Source organism: Pinus tabuliformis, chromosome 6, assembly GCF_031772625.1.
Source record: "Pinus tabuliformis cultivar Carrire ecotype Pingquan chromosome 6, CPIR1, whole genome shotgun sequence".
In the NCBI taxonomy this organism is placed as follows: Eukaryota; Viridiplantae; Streptophyta; class Pinopsida; order Pinales; family Pinaceae; genus Pinus; species Pinus tabuliformis.
Genome location: NC_142292.1, coordinates 825044158 through 825069009, shown reverse-complemented (window position 1 = coordinate 825069009; position 24852 = coordinate 825044158). Strand labels below are relative to the sequence as shown.

At 36.5% G+C, this 24852-nt stretch overlaps 1 protein-coding gene across 3 annotated transcripts in view; it reads left to right on the top strand.

Annotated features, from left to right (window-relative positions):
- LOC149261371 (factor of DNA methylation 5-like) overlaps window positions 1-23841 on the top strand; it is a 142641-nt gene extending 118800 nt beyond the window's left edge. For 2 of the 3 annotated variants that reach the window (XM_089422052.1, XM_089422051.1), the window contains one exon: window positions 22858-23841. In XM_089422052.1, the coding sequence (XP_089278178.1) occupies window positions 22858-23603 (746 nt within the window). In that variant the 3' untranslated portion in view covers window positions 23604-23841. Of the gene's footprint in view, window positions 1-21888; window positions 22721-22857 lie in introns of those variants that run through there. The other variant, XM_089422056.1, reaches the window with a different exon arrangement.
- The last annotated feature ends 1011 nt before the right edge of the window (window positions 23842-24852 follow it).

The following is a 24852-nucleotide window of genomic DNA, read 5'->3' as shown; positions in this document are numbered from 1 at the left end:
GAAGTAAGTAAGAAGAAAGGACCGTCATTGGAACAACATCCAGTGTTATCTGAATTTCCGGATGTTTTTCCATAGGAACTACCAAGTTTACCTCCTGAAAGAGCGCTGGATCTCGCAATAGAATTGAATCCTGGTACATAACCAATCTCTAAAACACCTTACAGAATGACAGCCCCAGAGCTTCAAGAATTACAAATTCAGTTGAAGGAACTATTGGATATAGGACACATTCGACCCAATATTTCACCTTGGGGTGCTCCTGTAATTTTTGTCAAGAAGAAGGATGGTTCCATGTGGTTATGTATAGACTATCGAGACTTAAATCGAGTTACAATAAAGAATCAATATCCAATGCCTCGAATTGACAACCTCTTTGACCAAATGAAAGGAGTTGCCGTCTTTTCAAAAAATGATCTATGATCAGGCTATCATCAATTAAGAATTAAGGAAAGCGATATCTCTAAGACTACATTCCAAACACGCTTTGGGCATTATGAGTTCACTGTGGTACCATTTGGGTTGACCAATGCACCAACAATATTCATGAACCTTATGAATAACGTTTTCCGCAAATATATCGATCAATTTGTACAGGTCTTCTTAGATGATATTCTCATCTACTCCAAAAATGAGAAAGAACATGAAGAACGTTTGCGGATAGTATTATCTTGCCTCAAAGAACACTAGTTATATGGAAAGTTATCTTTCTTTCAAAAGAAGATTCATTACTTGGGTCATATCATATCTGGTGAAGGAATCTCAGTAGACCTTGAGAAGGTAAAGGCAATCATGGAATGGCCGATACTGAAAAATGCACATGAATTGCAAAGCTTTATGGGTTTAGCTGGCTACTATCGAAGGCTTGTAGAAGGATTCTCCAAAATTGCAAAGACTATTAGAACCCTCTAGCGTAAAGGAGTTAGATATGAATGGACTGAGGAATGTCATAGAGCATTCTCTGAACTTAAAATATTGTTGACCTGTGCACCAATCTTGCGAGTACCTTATATGGACAAAGAATTTATTGTATGTACTTATGCATCTAGGCAAGGATTAGTGCAGTATTAATGCAGGATAGAGGCATAATAACGTATGCCTCAAGGAAATTAAAGCCTCTTGAAGAACTTTATGCCATGCACGATTTAGAGTTAGCCACTGTAGTGCTAGCTCTAAAGATATGGGGACACTATCTAGTAGGGAGAAGCTTTATGCTCAAAAGCGACCATCAAAGTCTACAATATTTGTTCACTCAAGGAGACTTGAATGTGAGGCAAAGACGATGGAGTGAAGTCCTCAGTGAGTATGACTTTGGAATTTCATACATTAAAGGAAAAGAGAATGTAGTGGCAGATGTTTTAAGCAGAAGACATCATATATTTTCCCTCATACCTATCAAGATAAACTTTGGGCAACGAGTACTAGAACATTTCTTGAGAGACAATTGGTATTTAAAAGTAAAATCCGAGCTTGATAATAAAAACCCAAAAGAACCTAAATTTGAGGGATATGAACTAGAATATGATGGAATTTTGCGATTCTATGGAAGAATGTACATTTCTGATAATGGGGATCTCCAAGACACCATCTTTAAGGAATCCCACAGAGCATTGTATTGTGCACATCCTGGTGTAAAAAAAAATGTATGCTGATACAAAAAAACTCTTCTTTTGGGTAGGGATGAAACGTGATATTGTCCAATTCATTGCAAAATGTCTCGAATGTCAGCAAGTGAAGGTTGACCATTGTCATCCAGCAGGTTTCCTACAACCTCACGACATTCCTATGAGTAAATGGAAGATAATTTCCATGGGTTTTATCGTTGGGCTACTTCTTACTCAACAAAGGAATAATGCCATTTTGGTTGTGGTGGATAAATTAAAGAAAAGCGCCCATTTCATCCCCGTAAGATATACTTACAAAGTTGCTGATGTAGCTCGGGTATTTATAAATGAAATTATCAGATTTCATAGAGTACCTAAGAAGATCGTATCAGATAGAGATACGCGATTTACTTCAAGATTCTGGACTTGCATGCAATCAGTCTTAGGAACTCAGCTAAATTTAATTTCAACTTATCATTCCGAGACTGATGGACAAACAGAAATGGTGAACCAATTACTAGAAGATATGCTGAGGATGTATGGTATGGACCAGCGAACACATTGGGAAGAGTACTTTTCCTTAGTTGAATTTGCATACAATAACAGTTACCATAGTTCAATTGGAATGCCCCCATTTGAAGCATTGTACGACAGACCTTGCAAGACACCTTGCAGGACACCGTTAAGTTGGGACAGGTTAGAAGATTGGGTGATAGCGGGGCCAAAATTAATTCAAGAGATGGAGGAACAGTAAAACAAATTAGGCAACGGTTAAAGGAGGCACAAGATAGACAAAAGAGTTATGCTGATGCTCACAGGACATATAAGAATTATGAAGTAGGGGATCGGGTTTTCGTCCACATTAGACCAAATAAAAGCAGTAATCGATTTGGAAAGGGACAAGTTGTCACCCCAATTTATTGGGCCATTCAAAGTTCTGGAAAAAGTTGGACCTGTCGCCTATTGTCTTGCACTGCCACCCCACTTGCATAAAGTTCATAATGTATTTCATGTATCTGTATTAAGACATTACATAGTTGACAAATCTCATAACTTTCAATGGAAGGGACTGCAGGTATCAGACGAGGGAACCATTTTGGTCAAACCATTACATATACTGTAACATAGGATTCGACAACTCAGGAACCATTTGGTAGACCAATTTAAGGTCCAATGAGACAAGTATAGCCTAGATCAGCTACTTGGGAAGATATAGAGACCATATGTCGAAGATATCCCAACTTGTGTTGATTTTGATGAACTTAAAACCTTATTTTGTATATGACTACTTATTTTAGTTAGATACTTAAGACTATCATTTTGAACTATCACATGTAAAAATGAATTTTATTTTGCTGGTATATGGATACCTATAAGAAATACGTTATTCACTTAACTCTGTTGGTACATGGTATATGTTATCTTCTTAACTCTGCTGGTACGTGGATACCAATATGAAATATGTTATTTAATCAACATTGCTGGGATATAAATACCAATATGAAGCTTGCTATAAAATCTAAATCATGAATTATGTTACGAATTATGACATCAATAAATTATGCATATCGATATGACTGATGAGATAAAAATAAAAGAATGAGTACATGTTTAAATGAAAGCTAATAATATGAGTTGGATATTGCCAAGTATGTTATATCGTAGATAACATGTATGAATTATACAGAAACTGTTTATTTGAATATATTGATGCATATGTTATAATGTATGGGCAAGTGTTTCATTGCAGATAACATCGTTACCAAAATGACCACGTGATGACAAAAGCTTCAATAACAATTGAGGCTTAATAAGGTTCCATGATAGGGTGATAACCCTGGTCCTACTGAGAGGGATGGAGGTATTACCCATCGTTTATCCTCCAAAACCTGAAGTCATGGGAGGACTGTGCGAGTCACACTCCTCTAGATGTGCGATGATGATTGTCGGATGCCTACTGAGAAATCAGGTCGATATAGTCAATGTAGATCAGTATAGCTAACGCCATGACATACTCCAGTAGAGGAAGGATAAGATGGGAGAGGAAGAGATTAGGAAGGATATGATGATTCTAGAATAGCTTGGGAACTCGACTGAGACAAGACATGACTATTATAAGTTGTAAAACTATAAGTTTAGAAAATGTAAATTTTAAAGCGTCTTCACATTAAACGAAAATCCAATTATGGAACATAATCTTTGCATGATTACAGTAATCACTAAATAGTTACTAATATACTTTATATACCCTAACTTCGGGACAAAGTTTTCTGAAGGAGGGGTGTATGTAATGACACATCTTGAATTAAAGGGAACATAGGGATATTAGCATGCACATGAGACATGTATATGATAGCTATTACATATGCATGCATTTCCTGCACTGCACTAGTATATATATTAGTTAATATTGAAAAACGTCCATATTTAGGGTAACGAATTAACTATTGAAGTGAATACCTAACTCACAAGAATATAGTAGGGTACTTGATATATGTACCACCACCATAATATATATCTATATATAAAACTAAAGATAAATGCAATGTAGTGAACTCACCACAAAGGAATTATGTACCCTACTACATACAAAGGAACTATAAACAAAAGAATTATGTACAAAAGAATTATCATATATATATTATTCTAACAAAAGAAACTACATATTCTATAAAATCAATGGAAAGTAATATATAAAATAAAGAGAAGTATACATATATATTAATTTGTGAATATAATAAAGAGAAGTATATATAAAACCATAATACTATGAAAATAATTTGATTTAAACAAAAAGGGAAACATAATATTATGATAAAGGAGATACACTATAAATAAAAGGGGATTCTCAACAAATTGAGAGGAGAGAAGGCGGTGACCGCCTCTGCAACTTTTGAACTTATCAAATTAAAAGTGGTGGAGAAATTGGGAGGCAGTGGAGAAACAGGGTTACAAGAGAAAGACACAGAGAAGAATTGAGTAGTTGTTCTTGAAAATTACTTCGAATTTGAAGTATTTTGGAGTTGGGTACCGAGATTGTACCCAGTTTCGCTGGGAGGTTTTTGGCCTTTAGGTAATGGGAGCGGGAATTGGAGCAAATCAAAAACATCTTCAACCACAGAAACCTCAGGTAGGTACTCAACATCAGATTGATAAATTCTAATATTCTGAATGGTTATATCTTGTTAAAAATTTCAAATTTAAGGCTTTCTATTATGTTAGCTTTTGCAAAGTTTTCTGGCACATCTCAAGGATGTGGATATGTGAGTGCCAAATCCCAATGAACCAACGATTGTGTAATGACTATTAACTCGAAATATGGAGATGGAGGTGGTATCAAAGGAATGATGTGAAATGGAAGATGTTAAGTATGGTATAGGGTATTGGGCACGCTACTTCAATTCAAGTTTCTTGTGGAGATCCCACTGGACTACGGTTAAAGACTACTAACCCCGTGGTAAGGTGAGAAAACAAGTTTATAGTCAATATCGGTCAATCATCCAGATTACCCCTTTATTCATGTTAAAATGCCCAAAACATTAAGTAAAAGAACTCAATTGGAAAATGGCCAAAGTGGGTATTGAGTTGTAGCCCACCTTCATCGAAGAGGAGTACTGGATGGTGAATGGTGTATTACCGGTAAAGATGGCGTAGAAAACTAGCATATCATCATCAATGAGCAAATGCGTATGGCTGTTGCCTGGCTATCCAAGATAGGAGGAAAAAGTTTTCTGCTATGGGGTTACCCATTTTGGTAGGTAACAGTGGTCATGGGTCAAATGAATTTATTTGTGCACACACTAGAAAGGAATTAGGGTTTGAGAATTGGAATGGGGTCTAGGTGAGCACGAGAATGGGGTCTAGGTTAGGAGGAAAAAGTTTTCTGCTATGGGGTTACCTATTTTGGTAGGTAACGGTGGTCATGGGTCAAATGAACTTATTTGTGCACACACTAGAAAGGAATTAGGGTTTGAGAATTGGAATGGGGTCTAGGTGAGCATGAGAATGGGGTCTAGGTTTGCACAGTGCACAGGGAGAGATGTTTAAGGATGAGGGAGGGACAAGGGTTTGAAGGCATTTATGGATGCAAACTGTAGAAATTTACACAAATAGGGTGAGGAGTATAGATGCGGGCATGAATGGTGGGGAAATGGATGCATATTGGCGCAGGAATGGATGTGGATTGGCAAAATTAGATGCAGAAATGGTTGTGCAGGTAATAGATGTGTGGGAGGTTTGAAGCAAATGAGAGTGGAAAAATTGCACAAAGAAGGGACACATAGTGGAGAAGACAGAATTGGTGAGGGTTTTTTTGAATCCTAGAAGCATGTAAACTGATGCGGAATTGAGTGGAGATGACACTGAGTGAAGAGAAGGCACACAATGAAGTAGAGTGGACTGGAATGTGGAATGAATGAGGGGAAATGGCACAGCAATGGTAGATGTGGCAAGGGCACACAAGAGTGAGCTGCTCTGAAACCAATGTTATAAATAGTTCATGCTTGTATTTGAAGACAGATATTTTGTTAGATAGATAATATATTGATTATAGAATAATTGATAAGAATGAGGACGTTACAATGAGCTTCATGACTGGTCTACTTGTAGCATTGACTGGTCACAAGGTGAAAGGTATGTACCCTTTGACTTTTCATTAACTAATTAACTTATTATTGTTTATTATGATTATGCTTATAACATAGTTCTAATGTTGACTATTACAGAATGATTATAATTAGGCACACTTTTACGAAAATTTAAGGTACTGTTCTCAGTATTTGCCTTTCAAAGCATTCACCATGAGCATTCAAAATGTGACAAGTCTGAGTTGGGGGTTAGGCAGATGTCATAATAGATCCCTGGACCATTGATCACATTCTTGCAATTTGGGAGAGAGAGAACAATGATGAATCTTATAAGTGGCTAATACTGAGATCCACAATTGCCTTCAAGTGAACATGCCAAGGTGGTTTGGGAGGCGCGCTACAGTCGGGTCGCTGGACATTTCGGAGTAGAGAAAATAGTGACGATATTGCAGAAGTATTTTTATTGGCGAAACTTCATTAGGATGTTGGAAAGTATATTAGATCCTGCACCACCTGCCCCATTTCCAAACCAACCATCAATAAGCAAGTCTTGTATACTCCTCTAGCTACTCCTAGTCGACCTTGGGAATCAATCTCCATTGATTACATGTTGGGCCTTCCTTCTACTAAGCACGCCAATGATTACGTTTTCGTGGTCGTTGCCAGATTCTCTAAGGTGGCCATCATGCCAGCTTACAAGAAGGTATCACAGCAGAGGCCACTGCTAAGCTCTTCTTTGAGCGAGTATGGGTACACTTTGGGATCCCATATTCCAATCTCTCAGATCGGGACATCAGATTCCTGAGTGCATTTTGGTCAAGTCTCTTGTCGATGTTGGATACAAAACTTACTAAGTCCATGATTTTCCATCCCCAAACTGATGGCCAAACAAAGGTTGTCAACAGAATGATCGTACACATTCTACGCATGTACAACTCGAAGCATCCATGCACATGGGATGAAAGCCTCCCTTATGTCCAACACAACTACAATAGAGCTCTCCACAGCCCCTTTCAGGTAGGGCTGGGATTTTAGCGATTATGTCCCATTGATGTGGCCATACCATTTGCAGCTACTCTGGCAGATTCGGCTCATGTCCAATCCGACGTGGACAAGGCTAATAGCTTCATTAAGCGCATTCAATACATACGCCAGCAGGTCCATGATATATTGGACAAAGCCAATGCTAATTACAAGCAGTGCCACGATCAACATCCGTGCCACACAAGTTCCTGGTGGGCGACAAAGTTTGGCTACATTTGTAGAAGGAGTGCCTCATTGGACCCTACCGCAAGCTTCACCCGCTCTGATATGGGCCATACACCATCACCAAGTCTGTAGGGAAAAATGCCTTCGAGCTTAACATTCCACTGTTCCTTGGTCTACACCTTGTGTTCAATGTAGATCGCCTTCGACCATACTTTCCAATTATTGTTGGACACATCTGACGTTACAAAACAACTCACACCAACAGAGCTAAACCCTGACTGCATGGAACATTCCACCATCGATCGGATCATGGAAACATAGATCAAGAACATTCGCCAACAAAAGATCCAACTATATCGGGTTGTCAAAGCTAGCCAACTCCTTCACCAAGGCAAGTGGCTCACCAAGGACCAAGTTCAACAGAAGTTTCCCCATCTCATGAGCCACTCAATGCAATGGGGACCATTGCTTCCTAAGGGGAGAGGAATGATTTAGGTGGATATTGGTGGCCACTCACCTATTTCACTTGGACCCCCAACACTGTCTCTTTTAGTTTTTTTCTTTTTCGCTTTCCTTAATTGTAGCACAATTTATATTTTTGGCAGTTTTTCGAGTCCTGAACTTTTGGAGGTGTTTTGAGGCCCTAAATGACATTTTTAGGGAAAATGGAGAGACCAAAAATATCCCAAATGAGCTTGCTGGTTTATTTGTGGCCTTCTCTTTGAGATAGACTTTGAAACAAGGTATTATGATAGCCAAACAAAGATCGTATGCCAAAGTTACGATCCCGGGAAGTTGATGTACCAATTTACCCAAATGAGGCCCACCATTTTGGCACTTCATCTCCTAGGGTTAGCTTTTTGGATGTTTAGGGTTTTCCATTGTTTCTCAATAATAAATAGGCCCTTTGAGCCGCATTGTAACATAGTTCAGAGGCATGTAGCCACCACATCTCTTCTCAGAGATAAGCTACCATTGCCCGAGCTATCTTAGTTCCATTCTGTTTGTAAGCATAGTTCAATATTTTTATATTAATGGAAATGAAGTGCTTTTCTGCTACATCTCTGTATTTATGATTATATCTATAAGTTGTTGCGTTCCTGTTTAAGTTCGGATCAGTGTGACACTAAAGGTACACTTTGTGACGACAATGATGACACTTGGGCAATAATGCATAAAATTTTGGGAATGAGTGTAAAACACGTCTACATGAATATAGGGGTTCATCAACACCAAAGTTACACTTTGAAACAAGCCAAAGATCCACTTTACATGATAAGCAACACTTCCCATGCCCAAAAATGACATTTTCTAAAAATGCGAACGACGATGAAAAAAACACATGCCATAGCTAAGATAACATGAAAATGACACTAACTGGGATGAAAGAAAGCAAAGGAGACAATAAAAAACATGAAAACAACACTTGTGATAGTCAAGGAATGTGTGTAAAATACGCCTACATGACTAGAGGTACTCATCAACACCAAAGCTAACCTTTGAAATAAGAGAAAACTCCACTTTCCATGATAAGTGACACTTCCCATGCCAAAAGACGACATTTTCTAAAGGTGTGAATGACACTTGTGATATGCAAACGACGGTGAAAACAACACATGCTAGAGCTAGGATAACATGAAAATGACACTAATTTGGATGAAAGCAAGTGAAGGTGACACTCAAAAACATGAAAGCGACACTTGTGAAAGTTAAGGAGCGCAAAAGAGACTGTTTGGAAAACTCACCGAAATAGAAGAACAATCACAACCAAAATGAGATATTCTCAATGAAAGCACGCACTGACTTTCGACATGGGTTGGTCATTGCACATGCACAGTCTTGATAGATTGTGTTATGCATGTACAAGTTTGCATAAAAGAGTGCACTCATGAACTTGTTGTAGACTGAGAATATGCGAGCAGGTGACTTCGACTCTTATAATCCAAGAGGGAGCTCAAAGACTTAACACAACATTAACCAACCAATAAGTGACTATGGAATGACCGATCCCAAGATCCCTAGTAGGCTCCAAAATTCAAGTGTAGGAAAACTTTTGGAGGGTGTTTGTTGCAACAACAACACTTGGTGACACACTGATAGAACTCCAACTACTCTGCGTAAGTAAAATCTTTGTGGAGGGTATATTTTTTTAGGAAGTATTGATTCATCATTTGGATTACCTTGGCTTCCCCATGAATAAACATAGTATGCTCTATCCTTTCTCGGTTGAACACAAAGATAACATAAACAATATCACAATGTTTTGAATCAGGAAAGGGTAATACAATTCGGGCTTTAGATTTTCAGAGTATAGTTTTTCATCTCTATTGTTTCTCCTCTTCCATCAGGCCTGGACAGTACCTAGGTAGAGTCACTACAGGAATACAAACATTTCTCCACTACCAACAAGCCTGGACAATACCCTGACGGAGTTCCTTGCTTCACCTATCTATGCAGGAAGCCTTTCTCTTCTTTTGCCTTTATTTATATAGGACTATGCATAGGAACTTATTCATTTCATGGGTGGAAGAGGGATCCTGACTTATTGAGAGCAAGAGAGGTTGTTCCTTCATAGAATCATATAAAAACCTCTAATTTAGGTTTTCTCGTGTTGATTTTTCCCCTCATTCTTCTCTGCTTGATTGGATCATCCTGAAAAACACTAAAACATAAAGACCCGAGTGTAGGCATGAGGTTTTTAGAATAGATATGGAGATCATAGTAAGACACAAGGCTTTCCTTATGCAATGATCATATTTTCTATTGGAACATCATTGACCAAAATGTGTAACTATGACAAGAAAGAAGGACAAAGAGTTAGCCAAATGTTGCAGTGTCACAAAGTCCTTTTCTATCCTGTCGCATTGCCTTTTTAGCTGATAGATAATTTTCATGCAAGATCTTACAAAACGAAAGAAAAGACACCACACAATAAGAAAACCAAAATCAAAAGAACTAAACAAAAGAGGATGCAAGACAAAAGTTAGAAAGAAAACGAAAGACTACAAAAAGGGAATTCAAGATGCATGTTCAAGGAAAACTAACATGCATATATACCTATTCCTAACCTAACTAGCTAGAAGGTCAGGGTCACGTATAATGAATTTCCCAATGTAGCCATCGTAGTTGCTCTCGACTTGCATACAAAAAGATACGAGCAACTAAAACAAATATAAAACAATGTGCAATGGAAAAGATAAGAGCCTGTATAACTTGCACCTAAAACTGAAGGTCTTGCCTATCAGCAGAAAGATGTCATAGTTATTACTCTTAACCAACTCACATTCTTACCTTTCTAATGAAAACCATCATTAATCAAACGTTAGAAGCTTCTTGTGAATGTCTCTTCATCTGCACCGAACTCCTTAGCAAGAATGAGGAAATATCAAAACTTGTTATTTGAGATGGACCTTGCTAAGTAAGATTGCTCCAACCATTCATTAGTTAGATCGTAAAAATTGAAACAACCCTCTTGAGAATCCTGAAATATTTAAAAGGATGAATTTTCAATTAAAAGTGCGTTATTAGGATGAGAATATTGTAAGGGAAAATGAATATGATCATATTCAGAAGACTTGTCAAGATAGTGAGGGCCTGACATACTGATCAACGAAGGCTAAAGTGCCTCAACTACTTGACAAGTATCTGAATGGTGAGATATTAAAACCATAAATATTTTTTGATGTGAAACAATTGTCATTGGATGTGTTTATGGAAAAATATAAGTTGAATGACAGCCATAAGAGATAGAATCATGATCAGATGGGTGGATTAAAGCATCAAATTCCCAGTTTGTAAGGATAAATCAATTTGAACAGTTTCACAAATCCTTTGCATAATATAATCATCTTCCTCACATGATGAGTGTAACAAACCATTTTCTTGTAACTGGTTAGACATTGCAATAGCATCGTAATCGTCAAAATAATTAAAGAGGAATGCTAGTATATAAAATACATGAAAATAGTCAAGGAAAGACGAGTGAAGAAGAATTTGATTCGTCAAATAACCCATGCGTGCACTAGCGCTCAAGAGGATTTCAGGTGTCATTAAGAAAAAAATTAACATCGGAATATTCAAAAGAAGGATCAGGAGTTGGTTGTTTTCAAAAGAATGTGACAGGTTTGTCTCCTTTGGCCAAAGACAATCCTTAGAATAATCAACTTAACATTGCCATGCTTCTGTGAGAGACACATTCTCCAAAACTAGGTTAAGAGCAAGAGTTTTGCATGGAGATGAATCAACTGAAATAAAAACTTCAACCTGATAAAAAATCGAATATTGAAAGTTCGAAAGATTACATCCACAATGCCAAATGTATTTCAAGAAAGAAACTACATCCAGTAAAACCATGTAAAGAGAAATATTTTGTGAGGAAAACTAGACCTAACTCGATTCAGGGATCTTACCAGAGTTGCGAGATCCTAACATAACCATCAACGGAAGTTGAAGTACCTCGCTTCACTAACAAGTCCCAAAATTTTCAATGATTGCAAAATCATATTTTGAAGATTGAACCAAATCATGCATGCTGTGAGGCTGGATGTTTTCACTGATTTCAACGAGACCACTACTAAACAGGTGGAAACCATCTCTGTCATTGGTTTGATCGGATTTTACAACTTCAATAACCAGATTACTCAAGTCAAAAGGTTCTTCTGATCACAAATCAAGAGATATATGAATCAAATAAATTTCACGAGCAAACTGATTTGAAGAGTTGTCTTCATGTAGAACAAGAGATGACATGGGATGGAAATGATACACAATGATTTGAATATTTTTCTCTCATCATGGACAAATTCACTACCTTGTGTCAATTGGGAAGTGAACTCATCCAATGAAGAACTTGAAAATCATGGAGTATCTTCATCACATGTAGATGCATCACAGATGGGAGAGCACAAGGGATAGTGAGGTGAAGAGGAAATTTCGATGAAAATACTTTCTTCAGCTGGTCCAGATTCAAGATCTATTTATATCAAATCAACATCTTCTGGAGAAATCGAAAGATAAATTGCTACACTTGGGCATACATCATCCCATACAATAATGGAGTCAAAATCATCAAGGTGATGGTTGTCCAAGACTTCAAATTCATCAGGAAAATTGATTCTATTCGATTCATCATCGAGATTCTTAGATTCATTGTTAGCCAAGAGTGAAGCAACACCATCTTCACACAGAGGACTCTAAAAAATATAAGAAATATTGAAAGAATCTCCACCTTCTTGCTCCTCTACCTGCGTAATGTGATGACCTTGAACCTAATTGTAATTTGGACCAACAACTTGAAAATCAAGAGAGTGTGAAAAAGTAGTTGGTGGAGAAGATTGATTACGCAGATCATGACACAAAGAGTCATTGCATGTATATTATAGAGGATAACAGAAGTCCTTTGGATAAATAACAATTTCAGTGGAACCATATTCAAGACTGAGGTTAAGAGCACTAATGTCATCTTGAGGAATGAAAGTACTAATATTCACCATAGGCATCATGAGCCATTCCAGGTTTTCCTCCATGGGATGTGAGTTAAGAAAAGAAGGAGGATGAAAAGATGGATTAGGAATTTGATTTGCAGATTCCCCAACTTTATTAACATCATGTGGAGGCACCCTCATCAGAACTGGAAAAGGAGGAGGACAAGGAGCAAAAGGAACAACAGGTTCCTCCTCTAAAATTAGGGGTATATCTTAGTTTACAAGAGTTGGGGATGAAGAAACATCAGGTGGTCTGGATTCACTTTGCAAAGTGATATGAACCAAATGCTCAAAATTTTATTTTAAGAAATCCCAACCTATATCTTCTTCAGGAAATTCATAACAAATGTGAAGGACTCAATTATAGAAATACTCAACTGATTCATTAGGCTTCATTCTAAGCTGGTTGATTCTTTTATAAACATCTCAGTAATCATATTTATCAAATACTAAATGAAGCTCCTCGACGAGATGGTTAAGAGAATTAATGGAAGCAGGTGGTAGAGTGTCACACCATCGGCTTACTCAACCTTCAAGGGTGAGGAAAAAAACAATACAAGGCACATCTTCACAATCAATTTCATAGTATTCACAAAACTTAGGGAAAAGAGATGTATGCTCGGCAATGGATGTATCACCCTCACCATAAAACTTGAGTTGAGACAAGTCATGGAGAGACTCATTGGGGATTGAAATTTCACCAGGGGATAGGTTAGAAAAACACCCCAGGAGTGTTATTTGAGGACAAGCCATTTCAGGTAAGAGGTTCAAAATAGACTCAACAGACACAAATTGTCATCTGGCCCTCCTAGCGCCATTTTGTTGATGGTGTTGTAAATTCGTCAACGAGGGGAGTCTCCTTGATGTGAATTCCTAATTAGACCTCACACGTTTGGAGTAGGAGCCCCATATAGAGTATCGACCCGACTGCCATATATCCTTGTAGATTTGCTTTGGATACAAAGTTCAACATAAGAGAGTAACACACAGGTATTTTCGGATCAACAAGTGAGTATGCCTTATAAAATGTTCAACTGCAAAAAGTATCAAGGTCATTCTACCGGAAGGGAAGAGAAAAGTGGGCCCTTTAAAGACACGTAAAAGTATTAGCCTAGAAAAGTAACACGAGCGCATACATAACAATGAATCATTGATCAACTAGTGAAATAGTTAATAAGGAATCAACGATTGTTAAAGAAAATACAACACACATTTAACAAGATAAGTACTAAAGCCACCGAAATAGTTCAATTTACTTAGTACAAATGAGAACAACATACATCAAAAACATTTAAAGAACAATCTTATGATATTCATGACATATGCATGAAAGTATGTCGGCTCAACGAGCTTCTAAATGGCCAGGGTCAAGGGATTGCACAATTGAGGGACTCAAGGAATCAGACTGGAGGCTTGAGCCTTGAGACTGCGTAATGTGTAGTTCTGGAGGCCTGGGTAGAGGGAATGAATAGTTGAGGGACTCAGGGGCTCAAACTAGAGGCTTGAGGCTTTAGACTGTGTAGTGCGTAGTTCTGAGGGCCTGGGCTAAGTGATTGCAAAGTTGGGGGACTCAAGTGGTCAAGCTTGAGGCTTGAAGTTGCCCAATGCATAGTTCAAACATGAGAACGGTCTGGGAGATTGTGCAGTTGAGGGGTTCAAGGGATCAAGGTTGAGTCGTGAGGCTTGAAGTTTCCCAATGCATAGTGCTGGAGGGAGAATAGTCTTAAGGATTGCACACTTGCACAGTTCAAGGTGTCAATCTGGAAGCTTGAGGCTTGACACTACGCAGTACACAGTTGAGGCTGATTAGGAGGCATAAATTATGTAGTTCTAGAGATCAAGGGTCAAGGCTGGGCACTGTGACTACGTAATGCGCAAGTCCATGAGGCAAGGTCAGGGCTTGAGAGTTAATATTGCGCAATGTGCATTTCAAGAAGGTTGAGTGAGATCATGTTGCCCATGAGTGAAATTTTCCTAACGAGGCTAAGTGAGGAATTAGTGAGACCAAAGTGAATAAGGAAAAAACTTGAGCATGACCACACACTTAGAACAATTGAAAACACAACATTGATCACTCAGAATACATGAACAACATACTTCCCTCAATGCAACGACTCTCCTCAACTATGACACTAAAGTTGCAATTTGCGACGACAGTGATGACACTTGTGCGACAATACATAAAACTTTGGGAATGAGTGTAAAACATGTCTACATGACTAGAGGGATTCATTAACATGAAATTTACCCTTTTAAATAAGCCAAAACTCCACTTTACACGATAAGCGACACTTCCCATGCGAAAAGATGACATTTGCTAAAAGTGCGAACGAAAATTGTGATATGCAAACAACGATGAAAAAAACACATGACAGAGCTAAGATAACATGAAAATGACACTAATTGGGATGAAATAAAGCTAAGGAAAAAGTCTAAAACATGAAAGCGACACTTGCGAAAGTGAAGGAGCGCAAAAGTGATAGTTCAGAAAAATCACCGAAACAAAAGCATAATCACAACCAAAGGTGAGAGACTATAAATGAAAGTGTGCACTGAATGTTGACATGGGTTGATCATCACACATGCATGGTCTTAATAGACTGTGTTATTCTTGTACAAGCTTGTGTAAAAGAGTGCACTCACGAACTTGTTACAGACTGAGCATGTGTGAGCAGGGGACTTCGACTCTTATAATCTAACAGGGAGCTCAAAGACTTAACAAGAGATCAACCAACCTAGAAGTGACTATGGAATGACTGATACCAAGATCCATAGTAGGCTCCAAAATTCAAGTGTAGGCAAAATTTTGGAGGGTGTTTGTCACAATGACAACATTACCTTAACATGAACTAGTTTATCTTTATGTGCAATTATTTTTTCCAACTTCTTTGTTTTTACGAGATAAATTATTTTAATTTATAATTGTATTTTTTATTTACTATTATTAATGTATCATCATTTTTAATTTTAAAACTAAATAAAATACCTTTAAAATATCAACAATAAATTGATAGTAAAAAATATGTAATGATAAAGACATTGCCTTTAAATGAACTTTTTAAAATCACTCTATGAAGGAAATTATAACTGATGATATAACATGGAAGGTAAGTTTAGTAAGATTTGGGAAGGATTCAAGGACTATAATATGTTTTCTCCCCCTATTTCCCCACACGTGGCATAACATGTAACATAATATCACTTTTCTCTTCCTTAAAGTTTTTATTAATAAAATTTTAAAGATAAATATTCAAATATGATTTTAGTAATTCTCTTAACATAACAATTACTAACACCATATTTGAATATTTAATGATTTCAGATCAATATCCTTATGTACTCAAATTTATAAGCTCAATACTAAAATCATTGCAAATATGATAGAATTAAAACTGACCGATACAATTTATGTGGAGCAATTTGGGTTCCTAAAAGACAGGCAAATTCATGAAGCAGTTGGTGTGGCTCAAAAATGTTTTCATTCTATCAAAATGAAGAAAAAAACTTATCTTGTTTTCAAGATGAATTTAGAGAAGGCCTATGATAAGGTGATTTGGCCCTTTCTTTGTATGATTTACTACAAATTAGTTTGGATTATTCAGTGACCGAGTGGATTATTACATGCATATCTTCAGCAAATTTTGTTGTCCTTGTTAATGGTAAACCTTCTATTTTTTTTTAAGAGCTATAGAGGGCTAAGGCAATGTTGCCCTTTATCACCTATGTTGATTCTCATTGTAATAGAAGGACTAAGAAGATTGATTGCTAAGGAAATAACAACTGGTAATATTAAAGGAATTACAGTCACACATCTTTTGTTTGTGGATGATGTCTTATTCATTGGCTCTGATTCAACGAAGGATTGGGAAGCTTTTAGCATAATTATTAATCTCTTTTGTGAGCCTTATAGGTTAGTGCTTATCCTTTCTAAATCCTCCTTTTATCAATATTTAATGAATAAGCAAGATTTATACATCATTAAAAGTTTTATGCCTTCCAATGTTAAACCTTTAGAGGGAGGTTTGGAATATCTAGGTTTCTTTTGCAAACCTAATGGTTACAGGAAATAAGATTGGTATTTTCTTCTAAAAAAAGTGGAGAAAAGGATTAATAACTAGATGTATAGATGGATTTCTTTGGGAGGGCATTTGGTCCTTGTAAAGGTTGTTTTAGAAAATATTCATGTTTGTTGGCTCTCTTATGAAGGCTCTAGCAGGAACCTTAAAGTCCATTAGATGAAAAATTTTCAGTTTTATGTGGTCTAGAAAGAAAGTGAAAGAGGGAATTCACCTTATTAATTAGGAACACATTTCTCTTCCAAATAAAATGGGGGTTTTGGGTATTAGGAACTTGTGTTGGCCTAATCGGGATTTAAACTTAAAAATTCTTTGGAGAGGAATTTTTTGGGAGGATCTATGGTCACAAATTATAAAAAGTTAATATACGAAGAATGAGTCCGTTATTTATTGGATAAAATAGTCACCAAATATTAGGAGGAACATTTCTATAATTTGGTGAAGCTTGATGCACTCTTACAAATGTTAGCTTCTTGGCTAGCTCGGAAAATTGGAAATGGGAGATAGGTTTTCATTGGGAGGGATCCTTTTCTGGGAAGTATATATTCCTTTTTTCTTTATGAAGATCTCATTTTGTTTGCATTATAAGGCATCTTTATGTTGGTTCTAGTAAAAAATGAACAAGTTTTAGCTGAATGCTATTAGATTTTTGTTGTAGACTCGGGATTACAAGGAACACTTACATTTGAACGGGACTATTATGTTATGATGCTTTCTCAAGCAGGAACCAATTTCTCAGATTTAGATGATGAAATTGTGTGGAGCTTGAATGTAAAAGAAGCCAAGGTAACAACACTTTCAACATACAAAACCATTTCACATTTCTTAATGGAAATTCATCCTATGAAGTGGTGGTATTCCCTTTAATGGAAATGGAATTTACCTATGAAAATCAAATGCTTCAGTTGGTTGGTTCTTCAAAGGAAAATTCTTACTTGGGATAAATTACAGAAAAGAGGTTTCAAGAGACCAAATATATGTTATGTGTGTCAATTAGATGGTGAATCGATTTATCATCTATTTCTTTTTTGCCGTTTTGCAAAACTATTTGGAGGAATTTGAAAGATAAGTTATAGTTTAAGGGTACATGGAAAGGATCATAATTCAAAGATAGTCTTAGGAAGTGAATTATGGAAAACGAAAAATTTCATACCCTTGCTTCTTTGCGACTTATGGAATTTGGATATGCAGGAATCAAATAATTTTTTAAGGAAAATTTCCAAATGATGCAATAATTTGGAGCAAAATTGTGGCTTTATTCTTGTTATTTTCTGGATCTCACAAAAAAAATCATTAATCCTTATGATAGTTTGAGGACTATTTCAGCTGGATTTTCTGTTTTGAGTAGATGCCAACAATGTTACAACTTTAGTCATTCAATGTCTTTTCATATATTGGGACATATGTTTACATGTATAGAAGTCGTTATCAATTTTATTGGGTTGGAACTTTTATCATTTTGATATGGGCTTAGATGTCTAGAAAGAGTGTTTATAAAGTTTAGAAAATGGTTTCCTTATGGCTATGACGTGATTGTAAGAAACCATATTTTGGTCTTTGGAACTTGAATCTATATGTAACCTTGATTCCATCTCATGAATAACAAGTCACTGCGTTTTTTTCTTCGAGGAAAAAAATGGTTGAAATTTTTTTGTAGTTTAGCGTGGGTGAATTTTTTTTTGTAGTTTAGCGTGGGAGAGATGTTGTTCGATAATATTATATTAAAAAAAGAAGAAGAAGTAATATTTAAATTAAAAAATATTAATAGCATTTTTTCCATATAAATCATAAATATCAATAACAAAGTATCTTTTAATGTCAATTATAACTTAAATACTTCAATATTGACCATAATTCTACATCAAATATATATATAAAGATGAAGTAATTAAGACTTAAATACTTCAATATTGACCATAATTCTACATCAAATATATATATAAAGATGAAGTAATTAAGAGTAAAAAAATTATAACTCCATACATAATTACTTGTTAGTTTCTAGAATTATAGCACGATTAGTTGGATTAGCTCACTTTTCCGTAGGTTATATATTCACTTATGCAGCTTTTTTAATTGCCTCTACATCAGGTAAATTTGGTTAATTCTTCTTCATCAATTTCTCTGTGGGGTATTGTCGACAATACCCCACAGAGAAAAAGTAATCAACATAATATTACTCCATCTAAAATCTGATCTATATTTTGATTCCTGGTAGGTAATAGTACCAACTGAACTATTATGGCGAGAAAGAGTCTCATTCAGAGAGAGAAGAAGAGACAAGCACTGGAACGGAAATATCATTTAATTCGTCAATCTTTGGAGGAAAAAAGCAAAGTGTCATCATTGGATGACAAATGGGAAATTCATAGAAAATTGCAATCTTCACCACGTAATAGTGCACCTACACGTCTCCATCGACGTTGTTCTTCGACTGGAAGACCTAGAGCCAACTATCGAGACTTTGGATTGTCCGGACACATACTCCGTGAGATGGCCCACGCATGTTTATTGCCCGGGATAAAAAAATCGAGTTGGTAGGAAAAGAAAAAAGTAATTGAAGTTTCTTGTGATAATGGGATATAGTACCCCTATCCCTATATAGGGATAGGGGTACTATATCCCATTATTGTTTTGTGTACCCATTCTGATTATGATATAAATCAATGGTGCGGAGTAGAGTAGTCTGGTAGCTCGCAAGGCTCATAACCTTGAGGTCACGGGTTCAAATCCTGTCTCCGACTTTTCATACTATGGGGATATCTTACAGAATAAATATTTTTGGACAACATTTGGATTAATTACCATACATAACATAAAATTTCTCCTCCAATTTTTTTCTGTCGAGCTTCTCGATCCGTCAAAATTCCTTGGGAAGTAGAAAGAATTACGATCCCCATTCCACCTAGAACTTTTGGAATTTCTCGATAATTAGAATAAATTCTCAAACCAGGTTTGCTGGTACGCTTTGACGTGGTCATATATGTCCTTTTCTTCCTTCTCCGATATTTTGAAGTCGATATCAAAAAATATTTTTGGCCTTCCTGATGTTCCCTAACATCTTCTATAAAACCTTCTCGTAAAAGGATCCTTCCAATGTTCTTGGTAATATTAGTAGCTGTTACTCGAACCGTTCCTTTTTCTACCATGTCAGCGTTTCTTATAGAAGTAATTAGATTGGTAATAGTATCGTTACCCATGACGAACGAATTCTTAGGAATTCCTGGTCTCGATATAAAAGGCATGTTCGATCTTCTTTGAGGAATATGCCTGAGGTGCAATGAATTTAATTGATCCATGTACCATTTGATGAACCTTAAGTCAAAGATTCTTACAAGATCTATCAGTACTTATAATACTTCGGGAGCCAATGAAACTATTTTCGTGAAATTCAATTGTCTCAATTCCTGAGCAACCGGACCAAAAACTCGAGTTCCTTTTGGATTTCCTTCCTGATCAATGACAACGGCTGCATTGTCATCAGATCGTATCATCATTCCATTGTCACGTTCAAATTCTTTACAGGTGCGTATAACTACGGCTCTAACTACTTCCGATTTTTCCAGGGGCATGTTAGGTACTGCTTCTTTAATTATAGCAATGATAACATCACCTATATGAGCGCATTTACGATTACTTGCTCCTAGAACTCGAATACACATTATTTTTCGGGCTCCACTGTTATCCGCTATATTCAAATAAGTTTGAGACTGAATCATTTTTCCTCCAAAATATTTTTTACCTCGGCAGATAACATGAAAAAAAAAGGAAGAGTTCTTACGAACTAGTAATCTTGAATAACTCCATACATAATTACTTGTTAGTTTCTAGAATTATTACATATTACATTTTAGGACAAGGAAGATGTGTAATTCCTCCCATGCTTAAGATAAAGTTGATATGTGATATTTAAAAAAGAAATATATTTTAACAAAACAATATTTCTAAACACATTTTTATGTTAGTTATAAATAAAACATTTCAATTTACAAGCAAGGGAGAGGTCATAGGGGTTGTTAGTTTGGGAATTTTTAGTGTCCAGCAGGCAGCTTTGACAACAACACTTTAGATCTTGGCGGGCTGTTAATAGAGGGGTAACTCAACCTATGTCTAGTCATTGCAAGTTTTCCATCTTGATTTTTTCTGCACGGTGGAATTATGTTTATGGTTTGCAAGGTGTCTTGGTGGTGGAGCAGGCAGCTTTGACAACAACACTTTAGATCTTGGTGGGCTGTTAATAGAGGGGTAACTCAACCTATGTCTAGTCATTGCAAGTTTTCTATCTTGATTTTTTCTGCACGGTGGAATTATGTTTATGGTTTGCAAGGTGTCTTGGTGGTGTTGAAACCTTTTTGGATTGTTTTGGTTAATTTTTTCTTTAGTCCCCACTCAGAGCTATCCCTTGAAACTTCCCCTTCTGTTACTTCAGTCTCACCCCATCCCTTGGTCAGCTTGGGCACAATGGATAAATATCCTCACAACTTTGTCTTGATTTAGTTTGACCTAGTTCACTAGTTTGCACCTCCTTTAGGGGTTTATTGTTTCTTGACTTCTCTTAAAAATTATGCCTCATTAGTGAATGTGCTCTTAACGAGGGTCTAGAGGTCGTGAATTATGCCTCATTAGTGAATGTGCTCTTAACGAGGGTCTAGAGGTCGTGGACCCTCGGGAAAACCTAGTTCTCAGACTCAAGTCCAATCTACATTTGCCATTTTTCATTTTACTACTCCAACTAAAATTCAGGAGGAAATCCAACAATTGGAAGCTTTAACCACCAATGACCACTAGGCCTATTCCAACTTTGAGATTCAAACTGAAGTTGCTAGCTAGTCCTCAGACACTGGCTAAAACAGGGGATGATGCAACCAGTACCTTAATTCCATCACTCTTCATTGGAAAATGAAGATGCTGAAGATCGAGTGCTCAAAGAAAAATATGAAAACAACAATGAAATCATTGCATACCTCATTGAAATCCAAATAGTCCAATGTCGTTAGTGCACTTGCTTAGTCAACCTTGATGCCTTCCTAATGCATATAGAAGGTCACCTTTAGTGTGGCCTCAAAACTCCAACAATTTTCGAAAGTTGACACGTCGGTTACCTTCATCCGGAAAATTAAAGTGAAAGTTATCACCCACAATTTTATAAAGTATGAAACCTCGCAAAATTGGAAACAGTTGCAACTTCAATCCAATTCGAAAGAAATCAAATCACAGAAACACACGCAGAGTCAAAATCGAAGCTAAAAATTCCCCGCAATATTAAACTTATTCACGCGCAGTTTCAAGTCGTTTTCTGTTCCGAAAACCGATTACGTGGAATATGTGAACTCCGAAGCAAACCCATATACGACTTCGAATTTGGGCGGGTAGATAATCAACCGATACGCTAGACACGTACGGATGGCCAACATTTTTGTTTTCTTGGTATGTTTTTTACGTCGACAGTGCAACTACCCAAGAAAAAGTTGAGTCCAGGCCACTATATATATAACAACAAACTCTGGCCAGAGCAGAAACAAGGGAAAAGGAAGTTTAGTTATATACACATCTGTGTAATTGAATATCTGGAGCGATCATGGCGTTCGTCGAAAAGCCTGCAATATCAATTGTGCTCGGTTTTTTCTTAAGCTTCTTGGCTTTGGGTGCTGCCAGTAATTATGCAGCTGAAGAGAAGGCTTCTGCATCTGTCGTGGTTACTGGAAATGTGTTCTGTGATACTTGTTTGGAGCACAGCCTTTCTGAAAATGGCTATGTTATATCTGGTATCATTATTTTTTTCATTTTAATATATTTTCATTGTATTTTTTATGATAATGATAGTTAAGTCCACTAAAATCAATATGGTAAATCTACTGTACTGATCATGCATAGTTTCTTTCTCCTTTTGACAAATGAACAGGTGCTTCGGTTGCTCTGGAATGCAGCCTCAACCGGAAAACTATGACCGTATCCATCACAGCAGAAACAGATGAAAATGGAGAATTCAAGGTGGAGCTTCCTTCCAATATTTTTCACTCTGCTGATCCATTGAACAAGTGTTCGGTGAAGCCGCTCAGAAGCCCTTACGACTCCTGCAGGATTCCCTCAAAGTCTGCACCATCAAGCCTCACGCTACAGTCGGAATCCAATGGAGTTCTCACGTACAATGCAGGGTCTTTCAGCTACCGCCATGAAACTGTACCTGCAAAGTGTTACAGTGGAGATTTCGTGAGAATGATGAGGGGTCGAGCAATGGCTGAGAATGTTGATGAATCTTCCAAAGCAGTCCAACCAACTCCCACAATCCCTTCGTTGCCCAACTTTCCAGTTCCAACCCTTCCCAATTTTGGTATTCCGCCTCTCCCCAACATTCCCCTTCCAACTATTCCTTCGCTTCCTAATGCTCCTCCTCTTCCAACTATTCCTTCTATTCCTTCTTTGCCCAATGCTCCTCCTCTTCCAACTATTCCTTCGCTGCCCAATGCTCCTCCTCTGCCAACTATTCCTACGCTGCCCAATGCTCCTCCTCTCACCATCCCCACTAGTGTTCCTCCTCTACCCAACATTCCTACGTTGCCTCCGTTCAGTGTTCCTCCTTTCCCACAGATTCCAAACTTCCAATTCCCGCCGATCCCATTTCTCACCCCACCACCCCCTGGTCACTAGAAGAGCCCTTGATTTTTCACGTCTTGACGATACTATTTGATTTACAGCTATCTATAGTTTATAGTGTTGGTTGGTGTTTATAATATATATTCCGCATTGGTGTTTACGCCATGTAGCTGATAAATATTCGGTTTGAGGTCTCGGTAGGGCTCTTCACACATAGTTTTATATGCATTGTATACCTGGTACTTGTATTTCACAATAAGATCATATGATATAGCCATATTTTCATTATAAATGCTATGATTTCATAATATGAAGAAACGTATTACTATTATTTACATTATAAATTTTATAAGAAGAGATGCGTAAATCACATCTAGAAAGATCTTTCTTTATGTGATTTACCTCGAAGTTCTTTTTATAACCGATCTAGATCACCCCGAAGCTCTTTTTATAGCCGATCTAGATCACAGAAGTTTCAATTCAACAATCCCAATTCCAACACGCTCAAGTATTCAAGATCTAGCCACAGTAACATATTCTGACAAATGATGATCGTCCAAACTTCTTGGTCTATGTTAAGGTTTCATAAATTTCTCTTCTTTTATAGTTATATGTATGGCTAGTTCTAACTAGCAGTTTACATGTGGAAATTTTGATACTATTTTTAGATAGTTTCTTAGAAGTAGACTGGTGGTAACCAAAATTATAACTTGAGTATTTTGATGGTTTGAAATGAGTCAATTACCCTCATTATCATTGGACTATTTTCCTTCATGGTAGACTACGATGGGAGGGAGGTAAAATTGTGAATTTTGTATAACAACAAAGAATACACATATTTCAATTTAATTATTAAGTAATATAATTATATATCAAATAGTTGAGAGTAATTTTCTATGAAGTATTCAAAAGTAAATAATTTTTTATATTTTTAAAATACTTTTTATATTTTTAAAATACGAGAGAGATATATGATGTAATTTTTTCATTATTTAGAAATATTTCAATGTAAGCTTAAAATACAAGATTTCAATATCAATATTAACCAATATTTTAAAATCTATATGAAAATAAATATAATTGAATTTATAAAGAAAATATTTCAATGTCTATGTTAAAATAAAACATTAAAGGTCAATTATGTATATATCATATAAAACTATTAAATATTAAAAAATTCCTTATTAAAATAAATGAGACACATAATTTTTTCTTTGTTTAATATGAAGTTGACAAACACCCATGTGCGCCCAAACACATATATATATATATATTTGCCTTGATCTATCTATCTTAAATTTCT